At 43.2% G+C, this 18,719-nt stretch overlaps 2 protein-coding genes and 1 long non-coding RNA gene across 5 annotated transcripts in view; all 3 read left to right on the top strand.

The window, feature by feature from the left end:
* The window catches only part of LOC123515692 (putative neural-cadherin 2), a 48,514-nt gene extending 41,513 nt beyond the window's left edge, over positions 1-7,001 (top strand). The window contains exons 13-32 of one of the 2 annotated variants that reach the window (XM_045274518.1): positions 45-258; positions 378-586; positions 787-947; positions 1,104-1,266; positions 1,519-1,701; positions 1,874-2,169; positions 2,462-2,846; positions 2,999-3,283; positions 3,429-3,529; positions 3,781-3,942; positions 4,023-4,214; positions 4,639-4,817; positions 4,929-5,118; positions 5,229-5,338; positions 5,472-5,615; positions 5,763-5,969; positions 6,048-6,254; positions 6,452-6,553; positions 6,691-6,805; positions 6,894-7,001. In XM_045274518.1, coding sequence (XP_045130453.1) covers positions 45-258; positions 378-586; positions 787-947; positions 1,104-1,266; positions 1,519-1,701; positions 1,874-2,169; positions 2,462-2,846; positions 2,999-3,283; positions 3,429-3,529; positions 3,781-3,942; positions 4,023-4,214; positions 4,639-4,817; positions 4,929-5,118; positions 5,229-5,338; positions 5,472-5,615; positions 5,763-5,969; positions 6,048-6,254; positions 6,452-6,492 — 3,429 coding nt within the window. In that variant the 3' untranslated portion in view covers positions 6,493-6,553; positions 6,691-6,805; positions 6,894-7,001. Of the gene's footprint in view, positions 1-44; positions 259-377; positions 587-786; positions 948-1,103; positions 1,267-1,518; positions 1,702-1,873; positions 2,170-2,461; positions 2,847-2,998; positions 3,284-3,428; positions 3,530-3,780; positions 3,943-4,022; positions 4,818-4,928; positions 5,119-5,228; positions 5,339-5,471; positions 5,616-5,762; positions 5,970-6,047; positions 6,255-6,451; positions 6,554-6,690; positions 6,806-6,893 lie in introns of those variants that run through there. The other variant, XM_045274517.1, reaches the window with a different exon arrangement.
* Positions 7,002-7,131: 130 nt separating this feature from the next.
* LOC123515693 lies at positions 7,132-7,693 on the top strand. Its single transcript, XR_006677963.1, has 2 exons — positions 7,132-7,206; positions 7,336-7,693. It is a non-coding gene; the product is annotated as an uncharacterized LOC123515693 (long non-coding RNA).
* A 1,813-nt stretch (positions 7,694-9,506) lies between these two features.
* LOC123515436 (putative neural-cadherin 2) overlaps positions 9,507-18,719 on the top strand; it is a 185,140-nt gene continuing 175,927 nt past the window's right edge. For both annotated transcript variants that reach the window (XM_045274001.1, XM_045274000.1), the window contains exon 1: positions 9,507-10,069. The gene's annotated coding sequence lies outside the window, so the exon portion shown is untranslated. The remainder of the gene's footprint in view (positions 10,070-18,719) is intronic.

The raw sequence follows: 18,719 nt of genomic DNA, 5'->3' as shown, positions 1-18,719 counted from the left end.
ATGTCTCTTATGTGGTAGATTATACCGGTGTATCCTTCCAACAGATCAATGTGACAGACGTGAACGACAACCCGCCGTTCCTGTCTGAGCCTCGTGAGGTGCAGGTGATGGAGAACAGCCAGGCACAGCTGGTGGCGCGGGTCAAGCTGGGTGACCCCGACGACTGGCGGCAGGGTCACGGGCCGCCCTTCACCATCTCCTTGGACCCCCGCGCGCCGCCCCACGTCACCGACAGCGTCAGAGTCACGCTGGACAGGAGTGAGTCGCGCCAACACTCTGTACACTTGGCTACACTTGTTCTCAGTGGAGCTGCACCTCCGCCTCCGAAGGGAGCGAGACTTGCCTCTCTAGCTGACGCCTTCCTGTGTTTGGTGCAGGAGGGGACGACGGGCGGGGCGTGGGCGTGGTGTGGACGCGGGTGGCGCTGGACAGAGAGGAGCGTCCCGCCTTGCTGGTGCCCCTGGTGGTGGGCGACGCCGGGTGGCCGTCCCTCACCGCCACCGTCACCCTCACCCTGCACGTGGCCGACGTCAATGACAACCCCATGGCGCCCGCCGCCAAGAACGTCACCGTGCACACAATGCAGGTTGATTCTAACATCACATTTCATTGTCACCTTGTGTCATTCGGGGAAATTACAACTTGCGCCCTGCAGTACATTCATAACATTTATGTTATCAATTATGCTATGCATTCGTTGTGTGAGGCTTCGAAATTGATGTTGTCCACTGATCTATCAGTCACACAAAAAAATATACATTTACGGAATATCTTTCTGGTTCATAGCGGCACGGAGCGGCAGTACCTCTGGGAAGGGTGTATGTGCAGGACCCGGACGACTGGGATGCCGTGGACAAAACCTACGCTTGGAGAGATTCAAAAGCCGGCTTCTCTCTCGACACTTCCAGTGGCCACTTGTCCATGTCACCCTCCATCCAAGACGGCAGGTAAAATTTGCAGAGTCGTTTACAGAACAAGTGAAAAAAATTAAGAAATGTTGAAGTTATTTTGACATGTAAAATCTGCATTATTAATGCAAATATCATAAAAGACAAAGATGACACGAAGTCAATCTAATCTTTCCTCTTTAATTCTTCCGGCAGATATCTCCTTGGCTTCGTGGTAAGCGACAATCAGCAGGGACTCACGAATGTGGAAGCCAATGTGACCGTGATGGTGAGGCGCATCAGTCCACAGGAAGTCCGGCGCATCACGCCCCTCACTCTGGCTGCCAGCACAGTGAGACTAGTGCGACCGCCCAGCGAGGTACAAGAAAGACACACAGCTTCTCTTATGTAGTTAAGTTTGCAGCTTGTCTGCAGATATTCGTTGAAAACATCAGCTTTCACTTCTAGTATTAATTTTTCTTCTCATAAAAGTTTAAATCTTGGGGTCTTTTTTTGTGAATGCATGACCACATGTACTAAAGAATAAATTATTCCGACTTTATTGAACTACCTCCTGCAGGCCTCCCGACACGTCACTCCTGTAAAGGTAATAAGGTTTCTTCTGCTACAGGGTGGAGCGTCATTGCTCAATCGTTTGGTGGATGCAGCGCGAGCGTGGGCGGGCGGAGGCGAAGAAGCAGTAAAGGTGGTGTCCTTGCAGCCGTTAGATGGGACGCCTTCTTCCACGCGGATCTGGCTCTCTGCCACAGGCATTGTTAACTTCGATCACTTTTTAATGTATCACAAAAGACAGGTGAGTGGTGATTCATTAGCTTCCGTTTATGTACTTTTGTTATATTGCTGCCCTGAACAACTAATCGCTGTCCTGGCAGCCCATTTCACACTTCACACAAGTTCATTTCTTTATTCATAATGACTCATATTTGTAAATAATTTGACGTCTTTTCATCCTTAAATCATTACAGCTGAGTGAAGCATTAGGGGTCAGCATCAAAGACGTGGGTGTAGTCACTTGTCACGAAGACGTGACATCCTCAAAGGACACTGTGGCGGAGGAGAGGTGTGTGGGCGGCTGTTGGGTTGGTCTTACAAATGACTTCAGTGTGGTGGACGCCAACTCTTCAGCAGTGGTGGGACCGCGAGTGGTGGTACGGGGTCCGTGTGGCTGCTTGAACACTGCCACACCCATCCGGGCCAGCTCTTGCACTCCCGACACCTGCCTCAATGGTGGCAGGTGCCTCAGTACATCCTCAGGCACTAGGTAAAGAGTGAGATCTGCGGTTAAAAGTAGAGTTCTTCAGGACAGAAAGCTTTTTTTCATAAAAGAAAACTGGGAGCACTTTGTTCACGCAATGAGCATGCTGAATATGCTCGGAAACTAATTATTTATAGAAAAAGTAAGCTGCATGTTATTGGGAGACATCAATGTCTTGTACTTTACTTTCGCTCCTAAACACCAGTAAAGTTCATTGTTCTCGCCTAACATTACCAGCATGAATAATTGTGTCCTTCATGCCTCTCAATGCATCTCTCGCTCTCTCTCCCCTACTCAGGTGCATCTGTCCTTACGGCACGTGGGGTTCTCGCTGCAAGGTGCTCACCAGACATTTTGAGGGCAGCAAAACGGAAAAGCAGAACAACGCTAGTCCCTTTCCCGCAGGTGCGTGGGCGTGGGTACCCCCGATTCCACTTTGTGTAGAGGTACACATGAGCTTTGAGGTGCTGACTATGGCGGGGACTGCTGTTCTTCTTTACTCTGGGCCAGAACAGGAAAGTGGGCAAGGGCCAAGGAAACGTGACTTGCTGCTGCTGGAGCTTCGCCAGGGACAGCCAGTGCTGCTGCTGGACCTGGGTGGCGGTCCCGTCACCCTCACCCTCAATTCCTCCTCCCTGGCTGACAACACGTGGCACAGGATAGACCTCATTTGGAAGCACGAGGTGAGTTAATACACGGTCATAAGTCAGAGAATTTCCCAGTCCAGCCATCAATGTGGTGACGGGAGAGCGCGCGCACACACACACACACACACACACACACACACACACACACACACACACACACACACACACACTCATCCTTCTACCCACAGCAGGTAGAGATGATCTTGGACCTGTGCTCAGGTGAGAGTTGGGGCGAAACACCAACCTCTTCTCATGCCGCTAAGAACCGAACGTTAACCCCTGTTCTTCCCGAGACCTATGTGTGTCGGGTGGCGGCCACTCTGCCGCGGAGCGACCACATCCTCAATACAAGCAGGGTGCTTCAGTTGGGCGGACTGGTGCAACCTATGACCACCTTGACAGTCAAAGAGATGTCCCCAGTAAAGTCTCCCCACTTTCGTGGTTGCATCAGGAATCTCAGGGTTAACAGCGAGGTAAGTCTCATTAACTTAATTCCTTTGAGGTTTATTGCATCAATTAGCATCATTATCATCATGAAGATCCCTAAAAACGAAAAGTAATTCATTTCTTGATTTTTAGAATTCCACATTTTCATCTCATGCAAAGTGGTTCCCGTAGTTGGTAGATCTGGGAGACGGCGTTTTGAGCAAAGCCAGTACGCCGGGATGCCTTGCCACAGACTGCCACGCTAACCACCTCCACTGTGGTCTCCACGGAAGGTCAGTGCCTTTCATATTAGTTCTTATTGATGGTTATGTCTTAATACATCACACAGGCCTACATTTCTCTGTATGCACATGAGTAGATGGCTGCTGAAGGCGTGCAATAATACAACAATAAACCAAATTTAGTGTGCAACCTAACGCGATGACAAACGCTTGTTGCCTTATTACTTGTAAACGTCGTTTTTGTTTAATCTTTAACTCTTATGAAAAGTTATAAATCTCAAGAAATTCATTGTATTTTATAGGTGTCAGGGGTCACCGGGGTCCCTGCGGTGTGAGTGTCAGCCAGGGTGGAGCGGTCCGGGCTGTGCCTCGCCCACCACGCCCGCCACCTTCTTCCCCAACAGCTACGTCAAGCTGGCCCTGTCCTTCTCACCGCTGGCCTACACCACCTCCATCACCCTCAGGTAGGCGTGGACACCTTCACGAGGCTCTGTGCTGTAGCTGCCGGCCGCCGCCACTCCTTATCACTGCTTCCTTCCTGCAGGTTCCGCACCATAAGGAGGAGAGGCGAGCTGGTGGTGCTGTCATCGCAGCACGGGCTGGACAGCTGGTCTATACAACTGGTGGGCGGCCGCCTATGTACGGTGCTGCACCTTCAGCCAAGATCACCATCTATGCTGTGTCTGTCGCAGGCTGCCCTTACAGATGGTCGCTGGCACTCCCTTGTCGCTACAAGGCATGGCTCTTTGTAAAGTATAAATTATAGACTGACATTCCAGTAAACCTCAACTTGTTCCATGTTTTGACTTGTGTTTTGAAATAATCAATTTTCATAAATTACTAAAGCACTGGTTTGATTTTCTAGACACTTTGATTTACTTTGTCATGTGGAAGATTTATAGATATTTTGAATTTATAAAAACTACTGCAGAGTTTTTCATGATATATCACATAATATTAGAATTTTTGAAACGTAGATATTTTTCGCGAAACATTCTAGTGACCCTGGTGTTTCTGATCAGCCACTCACGACACTTTACTGATTGATAACTTACACAATCATAATATGATGTATCTTATCTCATATAAAATAGAATGGTTAATGAATAAATGTAAAATAGATTGACTGAGGGTATCACGGAATTTACCTTGTGTGTAAGGTACGGCTCGGCAACATTCCTGGAAGTGGACGATGGGGAAGGTGACCTGTACAACGCCTCGCTGGTGCTGGAGGGAGAGCAGTTCCTGGATGTAGACAAACAGGAAGGTGTCCGTGTGGGCGGGTCTCCTTATTTTCAGGACACGGAAGTTCTTAAAATCAACAATGATTATTTTGACGGTAAGACTTCACCTTGAGTAAAATCTTGACATTGTCTTGTGTTAAGTGTAGTATAACACACAAAACATGTTGAGACACAATGAAAACAGAATCGTCTTCTCGCACATGAAGGCTGCATCGACGATCTCCGCATATCAAGCCGCAGCGCATCACTACCGCCAGCTATTAATAGCACACCCTGGAGTCAGGCTAGCGCCTTCACAGGTGTGGAACAAGGCTGTGTCGCACCGTCGACCTGTGTCAACGTTTCCTGCAGAGCCCCGCTCTCCTGTATCGATACCTGGAGATCCTACCACTGTGGGTGAGTGGCCGACGCTCGTTGCTCCATGATCATATTACTCATAATGAAGTGCATGTGTATATTTACAGTTGCATAACGTAAGCGTGAGTTACGCAGTATTACCATTACAGGTGTGGGGAGGGCCGTGTGCTGAGTCGGGACCGCATGAGGTGTGAGGACGAGAACGAATGTGCATGGCAACCTTGCCTTAGCGGCGGCACATGTTTCAACACCCAACCAGGTAAATGCTCAAGCCCTCGGCAGAATGCACTGCAGGTGAATGACACCCACAACCAACTACTAGTAATATTTTCTCAATTTTCTCTATGCCTCGACTTTTTTCTTCTTTTCTCTAATAAAACATTCTTTCTTAGCAAATGGACACTCAGGCTACGTGTGCTCCTGCCCGGCGGGGTTCAGTGGACGGCACTGCCAGGTGGCTGACATAGGCCAGACCTCCCTCAAGCTGCCCGTAGGCGTTCTCATTACCATCGTCGTATGGTGCATCTTCCTTATCTGTGAGTATCTAGACCAGTGCGAAGATCGAAAATTCCTCTTGATTGTATATGCACAGTTTCGATAGATATCAAATGCATTAGTATCGTGTTTACTGACAGAAAGCTCCATACATCAACTAAGTACACAAAACACTCTCTTGCTGGCAGTGCTGGTGTGTGCATTCCTGCTCCATCAACACCACCGCCGCGCCGCGTTGCGCAAGAGCATGATGGATGCCAAGGATACCGGAGGGGACTGTAAGGGTAAAGTGTCCCCACTTTGCAGGCACACACCCAATCTACTCGAGCTGCAGGTTCAGAAACCAGCAAGACCAAGCAGTCACCCTACTTGGGCCAGAAATCCCAACATTGCAGGTGACTATTGGAACTTAGTGAATACAATTTTGATAACCCTAGGGAAGTACTGATGTAACGGTTAAAAATCTTCAACAGAGGTGGACGTGTTACAAGTAGATGCAATTGTGATGCCGAGCAGCGAAGAAAGCGTTTTCACCTCCACGTTTTACCAGCGAACCTCAGAGGTCTCTGCGGCCATCACGGAGGGTCGTGACTCCCCCCGCAGTATATCACAGGAAAGGAGCGATTTGCAAATATATGATTGTGAAGAGGAACACTCTTCTCCTAGATTAATCATCTCTCGTAAGCCAAATGTTCCGCTTTTATAAGACTGCAAGAATCAATAAAACTTTTTCCATTGAAAGGCTAACAATCACAACATTAATAATCTGTTTCCTGAACGAATTCGAGTATATCTAAGGTGAAATCAAAAGCAACCAACAGTAACGACGAATCCTCTTCTTACACTCTTTTCTTATTCCATTTTGTCTATTTCCAAGTCCCTGAAGTTGTATCCTCGCAAGGATCGTCTCTGTCTTGAAGCTTCACCCCGCCACACCTGCTGGGTAGAGAGCGGTGCAGGTTGGCTCAAGTGAATTAAGGTTGGTTAAGAAATTGCACAAAGTGAAACGAATTTCCGTGGCAACTTAGCGGATTATTATGACACTGCAAGTGAACTATCATTCTAGTCTTAACCATTCAAATAAAGTGTAGAACTAATGTTGTGTCACCTTAACAGGAACATGAGATGATCTGTTACACGCACTACCTTGAAAAGACCATAATTGTCCATTCCGTCCATTATGACGACTACGAGGGGTCCACCACGGCCAGCACTGGGCTTCTGTTTCAGAGTAAGCACTTAAGCATTTGAACTAGTAACACATCAAATATTTAGGGAGGAAGGGACACAGGTAATCACACAAAAACTTATTTCAACAGATGACTTTTGAGGAAACAAAGACAAGAACAACTTGCTGGCGCAACGTCTCCCCGGCTTCCCTGGAAACAGAATATCTTTGCCCTGTGAAGAGGGATAGAAATGACAAGGCAAGCCATGTCAAACTCTGAACTGAATTAATCTTAGATTTGAGTGATTAATTTTTTTCGTGCAGTTTCGATGAAACGTGACTTCTTAAACCTAAAAAAAAAATAAATAAAAAGCATTACTTTCTGTTACAGATAGTCTTGTGTGACTGATGAGCATCCGATGAAGTGGTAATGCCGTCTGCAAGACACTCATAAAGCATTCAGCGTTAGTTTCTCATTAGTTGTGATGCCAAACTGACATACGTGTGTGTGTGTGTGTGTGTGTGTGTGTGTGTGTGTGTGTGTGTGTGTGTGTGTGTGTGTACGCGATATCTAAGGCAAGGCTATTTTTCAGGAAGAGGACAACGTGTTGAGTGGCAGCCAACTACCAGAGTGGATTGCTTGGTTCCGGACGCAGAAAATACTCAAAACGATATTTTCTCACCCCATATTTTACCTTTCACAATTAAACAATATTTCATTTATGTAATGGATTTGTAAAGTCATCCAAACTGACAAATCAGATTTCCTCACCTGTAACTCTCCTACTTTTTAGTTACATGGATATCATCATAATCAAAGTCTTTTGAAGGTATGGCCAGTTTTATCGTTGTGGAACTTCAAAATAAAGCACAGAATACGTTCGATTTGCAGATAGAGATACAAAAATTGAGGCACTTTGTCTTACTTAATAAAGAGAATTATATAATACATCCAGTTGTTTTAGTAAGTACAAGCGTTAAGGTAATAAACACTAATTGACGGATTTGACACTCAATTATCTAAAAAAAAATCATTTATGTGTGTGTGTGTGTGTGTGTGTGTGTGTGTGTGTGTGTGTGTGTGTGTGTGTGTGTGTGTGTGTGTGTGTGTGTGTGTGTGTGTGTGTGTGTGTGTGTGTGTGTGTGTGTGTGTGTGTGTGTGTGTGTGTGTGTGTGTGTGTGTGTAATTTTGAATTCATAAAGAACATTTCTCCATCATTATGTCACCTAAGAATACCCAAACTATCATCATCCCAGACACAGGCAGTCAGTGTGGGCGCGAGCAGGAGGCGTTGCGGCAGCATGCTGTAACAGCAAACCATTAGCAGGCAAGGAAGAGCGTCGAGAGGCAAGCTAATACAGGCCAAAATGGTGACAGCAGCGCTCCAATATCTACCCGATTATCATGAAATTATAATACACAAGTGTTATGATTACGAAAACCTGAGTGTATTTAATATCTGACGCAGGTTTTGAAAGACAAAATAACGTAATCTAATAACCACAATTTTAAGATATGTTGTGAAATGAGAGAGAGAGAGAGAGAGAGAGAGAGAGAGAGAGAGAGAGAGAGAGAGAGAGAGAGAGAGAGAGAGAGAGAGAGAGAGAGAGAGAGAGATTATCATTTCATATACACATCCACTGAGAAATCAAAACCGAGCAGAATCCCGCCACACAACATGCATTACCCCTTCACAGCTCCAGTGCCGACGCAACAGCTTGTGTCTCGAGTTATGCCACCATCCACTCAAGAGTAAATGAGCACTGAAACAATTAACCCTCGACTCTTTATAGTGCAGGGGAGACATACAACAAACAACAAATATAAACGTTCATCTGTTTTTTTTTTACTTTTTTTAATGAAAACAATAATGTTAGCTTATAATCCATATTTTGTCCCAGTCACACCAAAAGTCTATGTTTCTAATGTCACGGTGCTAAGAGACATAACAGTAACAAACAACAAATATAAACGTTCATCTGTCTGTTTTTTTTTTTTTTTTTATGAAAACAATAATATTTGCTTATAATCCACACATTGTCCCATTCACACCAAAAGTCTATATTTCTAATGTCATGGTGCTAACATAAAGGTGTTTCCGTCCACCACCAAACACCATCTTTTGTAAACCTCGAGAGGCCTACGTGCGAGTAGTTGGCAAAACCACCTCACGCTTCGAATATTTATTACAAAAGTTAATGTGCGTCTCTTTAAATATGCACGTGTGTGTGTGTGTGTGTGTGTGTGTGTGTGTGTGTGTGTGTGTGTGTGTGTGTGTGAGAGAGAGAGAGAGAGAGAGAGAGAGAGAGAGAGAGAGAGAGAGAGAGAGAGAGAGAGAGAGAGAGAGAGAGAGAGAGAGAGAGAGAGAGAGAGAGAGAGAGAGAGAGAGGCAGGCAGGCAGGCAGGCAGGCAGGCAGGCAGGCAGGCAGGCAGGCAGGCAGGCAGGCAGACAGACAGACAGACAGACAGACAGACAGACGGACAGACAGACAGACAGAGAATATGCGTGAACCACTTGACAAAGCAAAACACTTATCAGAGGATTTCTCCTTTACGAACAAATTCATTATTTGCAACAATACGTGACGAAAGGTGCAATTCATGCCATCGTATCAGCACAACCAATACACGGAGACTCATAATATATACACTCGCAAAAAAGAAAAAAAAGTTACATGAGGGAGGGGAGGCAGTCCAGACTGGCTGGCGGGGAAGTGAAGTGGGCCGCCACCCTCGCCACCTCACTCTCCTGCTCACCGTCGCGCGGACCACATCCCCGTTCCTCCAACGCTCAGAGCGGCGTGTCTCCCACTCTGCTCCAACCATAGGCTTCAGCAAGCACACCTCGTAGACACTGAGCTACAGGAACCAGGCACTCTGGCACTCTAACCATCAGACTGATTCAGGAAATTAAAGCACCAACTTGAAATATCACATCTTACTAGCTGTGAAAAGACATCAAAACAAGGAAGCTTACCTGACAGAGGTTTCCGTGTAGCTGCATAAGAAAAACAGTTGCACAGCGTCTGTGTTAAAAAAGATTTCCAGCAGTTTACGGTGAAGTGACGGCGTCAGCATCCTGCTGTTCCCCAGTCAGCCACCCCGCAGTCTGTCACTCCAGCAGGTGAGCCTCAACCATCCATCAGATCAAATAATTCCCAATTACTGTCGTCACATAAACTCAAGAGTTCAGACTTTCTGGTACGTTCCTGGTGAAGGACGTGAATCGCGGCGAGGCAGCAGCAGACAGCCACCACCACCATCCCCACCACTACCACCACTACCTCGTAACCAGCTACTCCTGCAGACAGTCCACAAGGAAGAGGGTGAGTTTTTATACTTATAATTAATTTCATTCTTGCTCTATTTACTAATTATCATGTCCGTGACTCACTTCAAACGCTGTGTTAATGACCTCCAAACAATTAGAGTAGTTTTCTCCAGTGGCCGACGTGAAACGCATGCAAAAGAATGATACTGCAATTAATATAAGAACACCATTTTTTTTTTTTGCGTTCTTATATATATATATATATATATATATATATATATATATATATATATATATATATATATATATATATATATATATATATATATATATAAGAAAAGGAAGACCCTACATCAATAACATTATTTCGATATTATTTATGCGCATCATTCCCTCTTCCCTTCAAGCAACACCCTTCCAATATCTGATTAGCAATGCACTTCGGTTGTTGAGAAAGAGAATTTTTACGTTTGCAATTAGAGGGAAAGCTAATGACTCTCAACACCCTAAGAAAGCGATAAGATTTGTGTATGTGTATTTGTGTGTGTGTGTGTGTGTGTGTGTGTGTGTGTGTGTGTGTGTGTGTGTGTGTGTGTGTGTGTGTGTGTGTGTGTGTGTGTGTGTGTGTGTGTGTGTGTGTGTGTGTGTGTGTGTGTGTGTGTGTGTGTACAGATCACAAAGGCAACAGAGATAAAGGAAGTGATGTGTCTGCCTCTCGCTAGTCAATGTCTCCCCGCAGACCTTCGCGAAGACAATGGGCGAGTCAATATTTGAATGGATTTATCTTGCCAAGACAACACTCCATTTTCGAATACTAAGTGGTATCAAGCTGTACTATTTATCCACATCTTATCATGAAGTCTCTCTCTCCACCGCAGACTAGTGATAATTCGTGTGTTTTATGAAGAATGAAAATGTGATTATGACATATTACGAATATATCTCAAATAAATATGAAGCATCGTAGGAACAGATCACTGTATTTTGTTGGAGAACGTTTAATTTAATAAATGAGGAATTTTTATTGTTTCCAAATGATATATCATTATTCACTAGACTTGAAGATATTTGTTCTCCATTTCATTACTGTTTGCATAAAGACGTGTATCATTGACTGTCTGGAATATATATATATATATATATATATATATATATATATATATATATATATATATATATATATATATATATATATATATATATATATATATATATATATATATCAGCATGAATAGATAGATAGATAGATAGATAGACAGATAGAGGAGAAATTGAAATAGAATAGAATTATGCATAACTGGCACACATTTTTGCCATTTTCACGCCCCGAGGAGAACATAGTGCATGGCGTGGTGGGAAGGCACGCCCGTCACAGAATCACGCGTCGTGTGGTGCGGAGAATGTAAGGGTTGGAATGTGAATCATGCTCCTGGAAAATACACGCCTCCTAGAGTGCGCCTCGACCGGAAGAGCTTCGGAACGGCGAAGCATATGAAATAATCCTCCTAAACACTCAAGAAATACGAGCAGAGTCTGGTGGTAGTAATGCTCCTGAAGAATGACGGTTCAATTATCTTAGTAGTCTTGTTTTCGTGTATTTCAGGGTATACTTTAATGCTGAGAGATTTTTCTGAACGTCTTAAGTAATAAGAAGTTTATCTTACTTCCTAGTTACCAATTGACTCAGTCAAACCAGAAACATAGGTGTAGGATTTTAATGCATGAAGCTCAGTGGGCGCTGGAAATTCTTTTTGTTATTTCTTTCCTTTTAACCGGATAAATCTTTCTGTATGAACAAGACTGGAATCAAATTACAAAAAAAAGAAAAAGAATCACATCACTGTGATGGAAAATTCCTGCCGCTGATGTTAGCTGAAAGTTATGGCGTCGGTGACCTTTAGCAGTGAATGATGGGCGGCACTGGAACCCTGGCGTCTTAAAGGAACTCTGGAACAAAAACCTTAGTGTCCAAAATGGAACGGAGAGAATAATGCTCGACCTAGCATGGAGAGGTAAGAAGCAAACAGGGATCAAAGAGGCACACCAAAGCTGGAGATATGACCGGAAACTGGAAAAGAAACTATAGATTGATTAATCTAAAAAGAAAAAGGGAAGGCGCCCCAGCATAGAGGTCATATGGCGCCAAAGAGAACCCGGAGAGAGAGAGAGAGAGAGAGAGAGAGAGGGAGTCGGGGCAGGTTTCTCGTACCAATGACGCACAAAAGACACAAAGACTCCCTGTTCCTTCAGTATTCCGGTGTACCTTGCACCTCAAAGGGAAGAAATATACTGAGCACTGATGTATGCTAATATTTCCACATTTTTGTCAGGCACTTTTCAGAAACCGACAGGCGAAGAATAGCCTTCAAACGCGAAAGGACTTGGAGGCTTCTGAACATCTTATGAAAACTTTTAAAGCTCCATCATTTCGGGAAGCATAAGTCAAGGCACGTCCTGTTTGGCATATCTATAATACTTGATCCTGAGGAAGGTATAGGACTCTCTCTCTCTCTCTCTCTCTCTCTCTCTCTCTCTCTCTCTCTCTCTCTCTCTCTCTCTCTCTGTGTGTGTGTGTGTGTGTGTGTGTGTGTGTGTGTGTGTGTGTGTGTGTGTGTGTGTGTGTGTGTGTGTGTGTGTGTGTGTGTGTGTGTGTGTGTGTGTGTGTGTGTGTGTGTGTGTGTGTGTGTGTGTGCGTGGCTAAACGAAAAGGGTAGGAGTGGGTGAGGAAAATTATTGGATGCCAAAGGAAACAAGAAAAGATGAAAGGCGGGGAAATGAAAGCAAGAAGAAGCGTGTAATGGAAGGAAGGAAGGATAGAGAGAGAGAGAGAGAGAGAGAGAGAGAGAGAGAGAGAGAGAGAGAGAGAGAGAGAGAGAGAGAGAGCATAGGGAGGAAATCCATGTGGTTATCACCTCCATAAATAACTAAGCGCTACATCACACACAAGTGCACGCATACTGCCGCATATTCATTGCATGGGAGAGAGAATGAAGGAGAGCGAGAGAGAGAGAGAGAGAGAGAGAGAGAGAGAGAGAGAGAGAGAGAGAGAGAGAGAGAGAGAGAGAGAGAGAGAGAGAGAGAGAGAGAGAGAGAGAGAGAGAGAGAGAGAGAGAGAGAGAGAGAGAGAGAGAGAGAGAGAGAGAGAGAGAGAGAGAGTTTTATATTCATGGGCATGATTAACATTGTCTTACAGTTTGACATGTTTCCCAGGCGTTGGCTGTGAGTGCGTGGCAGTAGCTTGCTCTCGGCGTTATGGTAATGAGGGAATGTTGGCCTAATTAAGACCTAACTTTCGCCCGCATCGCATACACAAAGGTGAGTTAACGTGGGACATTTATGCACAAGAATAATGAATGAAGTCCATTCGACAATGAAGAGTCAGAAATACGATATCATCAAATTATTTTTAATGAGCGGAAGGTTTGTATTAAAAATGCGGATAATTAACGCTTAAATCGTGATTCCAAAAGACTGATTGTCAACCGTAATTAATGAGAACAAAATGTGCAATTGGAAGGGATGGTTTACGTGAATTCTATCCCATTTTGACTCACGAGAGTACAAAAAAAAATATGTAATGAAATGCAATTCATCAGATTACATATGAAATGAAGCACAACTACATTTAGAAAAGTAAATTTAGCTGCGTAGCTTGTAGTTGTAAAGCAAAAAGGGTGAAATTAAAATTAAAATGGAGAAAATATTACACAAATACAACTGATAATAATCATAAGTAAAATACAATTCCATATATAATTTCACATGTTGAATTTTCTTTCTCATGGTAAAGAGTCTTTCTCAAACTTATTAGCTGAGTCGTATAGAGATTTTTTGAAACCTCCGTTCAGTGAATTGTCTCTGTCAAACCTTTATGAAATCTCGAACTTTTTTTAGCACAGTCTTTGTATCAAATTAGCAGGTTCTTCACTCTCTATAACAGTGGTGCAGTTTCATGTTACATTCCATTAAATGATGAAGTTTTTTTGTCACACCCCTTCGCAAGGATTCTCTGTCGCAACCATATCAAGTGTTCCAGGTTCATGACACTTTCAATCAAGTCGTGTTACGTTTGTTCTTCGCTAAATCTTATATTCTTGAGTAAATTCTTTGCCTCAATTCTATCAAATAACGTGAGCTCTTTGTCAAACATATTCCAAGTAAGTCGTATAATCTCTTTGTCACACTCATATCCAGTGGTGTGAGTTCTTTGTCAAACTTGTATCAGATCATGAGCAGGTATCTGTGCGGTGGTGGAGCGAGTGTCAATATATAGCGCTAACCATCACTCTTCCTTGTTGTGTCAGTTCAAATTCCATCGACTTACACTTCTCTTACCTTGCCACTGCTGCGCTGAGAACAAAAATAATGGAAGCAATTTGAAAAGTGCTTAAAGGCTCATGCTTTATATGCTTTCCATTAGGGCAAAAAAACTAATGGTCATGCATGGATCCAATTGAAGTAAAAGCGCAAGTAATACACAACGACCAGACTTTTATAGGAAAATGGACTGAGAATAATTTCAAAAGTTTGCAATGGTACACGAAATAAACACACACACACACACACACACACACACACACACACACACACACACACACACACACACACACACACACACACACACACACACACACACGCAAGTACTAGAACAAAATGCAAAAATATTTACATCTCAGTGTTTACATTTACACAAATCTATGAAGTAAAATCACAAAAATATGAAGTTCAGTTTCTTTGACATAGAGAGAGAGAGAGAGAGAGAGAGAGAGAGAGAGAGAGAGAGAGAGAGAGAGAGAGAGAGAGAGAGAGAGAGAGAGAGAGAGAGTGCACCGACACATACATACAGATATAGACGAACAAAAACGGATCAACAAATACATAGACAATAAAGAAATGAAGGTTGTCGCAAATCTTCACCTAAAGCACAAAGAGTTCCAAAGGTAGTCGTTTTTCTTTTCACATGGCTAACTGGTACGTTATCTGAAATCTCTCTCTCTCTCTCTCTCTCTCTCTCTCTCTCTCTCTCTCTCTCTCTCTCTCTCTCTCTGGTGCTCGATTTTTTTTTTTTTTTTTTTGCCGAGTCGCTAACAAGTCCTGAAAGTGCATCCTCCCTTCCCCCTTTCCCAGACTCAGCCTTGAAACTCTCGGGCAAGACTTTTCCTCCTCTAAAGACGCATCGTTTGTGCTTGTGTTTGCGTGTGTCCGAGTGCGTGTGCGTGTGCATGTGTGTACGTGTGTAAGTTTGTGTGAGCGTAAAAATGTCCTGAGTTTCCATATAGAAAGCCTTACCCGAAAAGCTGAATTAATGAAAGAGTTTACTTTCACGCAGCACGTCTTCCTTTCCTTCAAGACGTGCGGATGTGAGCCACAGAAAATACTGCCTTTTGTTAAGTCCTTGGGAGAGTTTTGTTTTGACATTTAATTTAGTGTTGGCATCACTGCTGTCAACTACATTCATCCCCGAGACGAAGACAAACAGCCTTTACCCTGCATTCTTCGTCCCTCTAGTAAGGATGAGCTTACCGCTGAGGGCAACAAACCTTCCAAGCACATCAATACACGGTACCAGACATAAACTGAAGGGAGGACACACACACATTCACACACAAAGACAAACACCCACACCCACACACACACACACACACACACACACACACACACATAATTCAGATGAAGGAGAAAGGAGTGATGGTGGTCATTAAGGATGCTTGCTCTTTGTCTTCCTCTCTGCTCATCATTAAAGAGATAAAAAAATGTCCCGAGGAATTGCTAAGAGACTATTATTAATGCTTTACAAATATTCTCATCGAGGACGTAATCATTTAATTCTTTTTTTATGATTCAATGTCTGTGTTGTCAATATCAAAATCTTAAAATCTCCCGCCTATTGTTTGTTAAGCGTTACTTACGAAGTGAAGACTAATGTTTATTGGGGATAACAGGTTGAACAACGCAGCATTTTGTATTATGAGATGGGTGTTTGAGCTTACAAACCCATTGCATCGTATGTTTGCCTGTGATCTGCGTTAATTAAGAGGAATAGGTTGGATAAATCTGGGTGCACTTGGTAAGCTTAAAACTCTTGATCGCGCCAAATGAGAAAGACATTTACCCTTTGTGTGTACAGATGCAATTTAGTGGCTAAGTTTAGAATTTGTTTTGAAGGCAATGAACACACCTGTAATCTGTGGTTTATTATACACTAGTAGCTATTGGCTAAGCTCACTGTAATCTAATAACTTGGTAATGTGTCTGATAAGTTTAATTACATTTTGATATGCAAAACTGTTGCAGATTCAATTCCGGTGATGAGGAAGAAAAGCTGGGATATGTTTCGTAGGTTGTGGCTTGTTTGTGTGTGTATGTTGTCAGATAATCATTCTATTTATTGCTAGGAAAGTAACGGAATGAATGTTATATTTGATTTTATTCTGAAAATGAATCGATATCTCATCAATTGTTTTGAAGTAATATGTTTGCTGGATGCAGACCTAACATTGCTTCTTGTTGGATAAGAATAACAATCAGTGAAATTAATGTTATTGTGTTGCCGCCCACCTCTCCTATGATCTAAAGTCCTGAACAGAGGTAAACAGTCACACAAGAAAATTGAGGAATCCACTGGATTGCTGTGCCCTGTATCTTCATGGTGAAAGTTTCTCACGCAAAATTTATGTTCATAATTTCGTAAAACATCTCAGTAATTTGTAGGAGACAGAACTTTTGTAATATTTCAAAGTAGAACTATCCTCTTAGTTACTTCCTTTAGTTGGTGAGTTGTGGCAGAGCTTCATAATGTGAGGTGTACTTCACTCACCTCACCTTTAACTTTGCATAGCCTATCCTATGACTTCATTCAGGATATTTGTTCCTATTCTTCGGCTATTTCTATCGGCTCTATAAGGCGACTGGCAACTGAGTGGGCCTTTTTTCCTTTATATTCTTGTTGCCCTTGGGTAATCCTCCTCTCTTGAATAAAAATAATGTAAAATAACATCATACTAAGGTTCAATAAACTCATAAATGCACTTAATCTCAAGATGTTACCTTTATTGACATCACTAAACTTTAAAAACTGATAAAATAATAACGTTCGGACCACGTTGTTATTATTGACCTCCCAGCGGCATTCTGCTTGCCTAGTTTTTCGTCTTTGAAAGTTTTGTAGTAAAAGGAAAATGTATCATAGAAAGCAATTCATAAAACCGGGACAAACTTTGAGATACAGAAACTTAACAGCGCTTGTATGTTATTGTGGCAGACTTGGTAAACATCTGATATATTGGAGCACTCTCTCTCTCTCTCTCTCTCTCTCTCTCTCTCTCTCTCTCTCTCTCTCTCTCTATGAAGTAAGATGGCTCACAGAGAGAGAGAGAGAGAGAGAGAGAGAGAGAGAGAGAGAGAGAGAGAGAGAGAGAGAGAGAGAGAGAGAGAGAGAGAGAGAGAGAGAGAGAGAGAGAGAGAGAGAGAGAGAGAGAGAGAGAGAGAGAGAGAGAGAGAGAGAGAGAGAGAGAGAGAGAGAGAGAGAGAGAGAGAGAGAGAGAGAGAGAGAGAGAGAGAGAGAGAGAGAGAGAGAGAGAGAGAGAGAGAGAGAGAGAGAGAGAGAGAGAGAGAGAGAGAGAGAGAGAGAGAGAGAGAGAGAATATATACATTATTGAAGAATCTAAGAGCCATAAATCATAATATTCTTAAGTGCATGCTGTTACAGAGTGTTAGGAGACAAACAAGACACTTCCCAGTAAATCCACGCATCCCTCTACCCCTGAAGACTTACTGCTCAGATATTTATAAGCATGATTCATTGATAACAAATACAGTGATGCTCGTACATTCCTATCGTCCCCAGGCGTTGTGATACACTAGTTACGCAGTGCTCATTAGATTTAATGCGTGTCTATCTCTAATAATTATCACTTGCATATTTCACAGCGTGCTTTCCACCAACACCTCGCAATACAACAACAGCAACAAAGCAACTAATTATCAGAGGTTTATATTAGGGATTAAAATCCACGTGGAAAAAAAATAATAGATGTGAGTTTTAACATTTCGCGTAAAATACTATTGAAATTTAGCCAACGTGGATGAAACCGAACCCAGGGATCAGTGAGGCGACTTAGCGTGCTTGAAGCGTGGTGCACCTGATGTGTTTTTGAAGTCTGAATGAGTGTTGTCTCTGAAGGCAGATCGTCTATACCAAGAATAACATGTCATCGTCTTCAAAGGGCATCGAGGAGGGCGTCGAACATTTGACGGTCGAGCGATCAAAGAAGAGGAGAAGGACGATGAGAAAATGACTGTGAGTGTGTGTGTGTGTGTGTGTGTGTGTGTGTGTGTGTGTGTGTGTGTGTGTGTGTGTGTGTGTGTGTGTGTGTGTGTGTGTGTGTGTGTGTGTGTGTGTGTGTGTGTGTGTGTGTGTGTGTGTGTGTGTGTGTGTGTGTGTGCACCTTTGCCGCTTTCCTCAAAGGTGCAGAATCAGTAAACGTATTTGTATGAGCATTTTGCATTTCCGGGTCTTGGAAAGTAAAGGTTACAATATTATAATCGCATACTGTAATATTTGTATTCATGTATACCTTGATACATCTGTACGAATATCATGAATTAACTTACCATGCAATTTCACCTCGCACCTGTACAGAGAAGAGAGGTATGACGCGGAAATCTTAAAAGCAAATGATTCCTTCTCGTATTGTCTATATCCT

This window comes from Portunus trituberculatus, chromosome 39 (assembly GCF_017591435.1).
Source record: "Portunus trituberculatus isolate SZX2019 chromosome 39, ASM1759143v1, whole genome shotgun sequence".
NCBI lineage: Eukaryota > Metazoa > Arthropoda > Malacostraca > Decapoda > Portunidae > Portunus > Portunus trituberculatus.
This window is presented reverse-complemented; position numbering and strand designations above follow the sequence as displayed.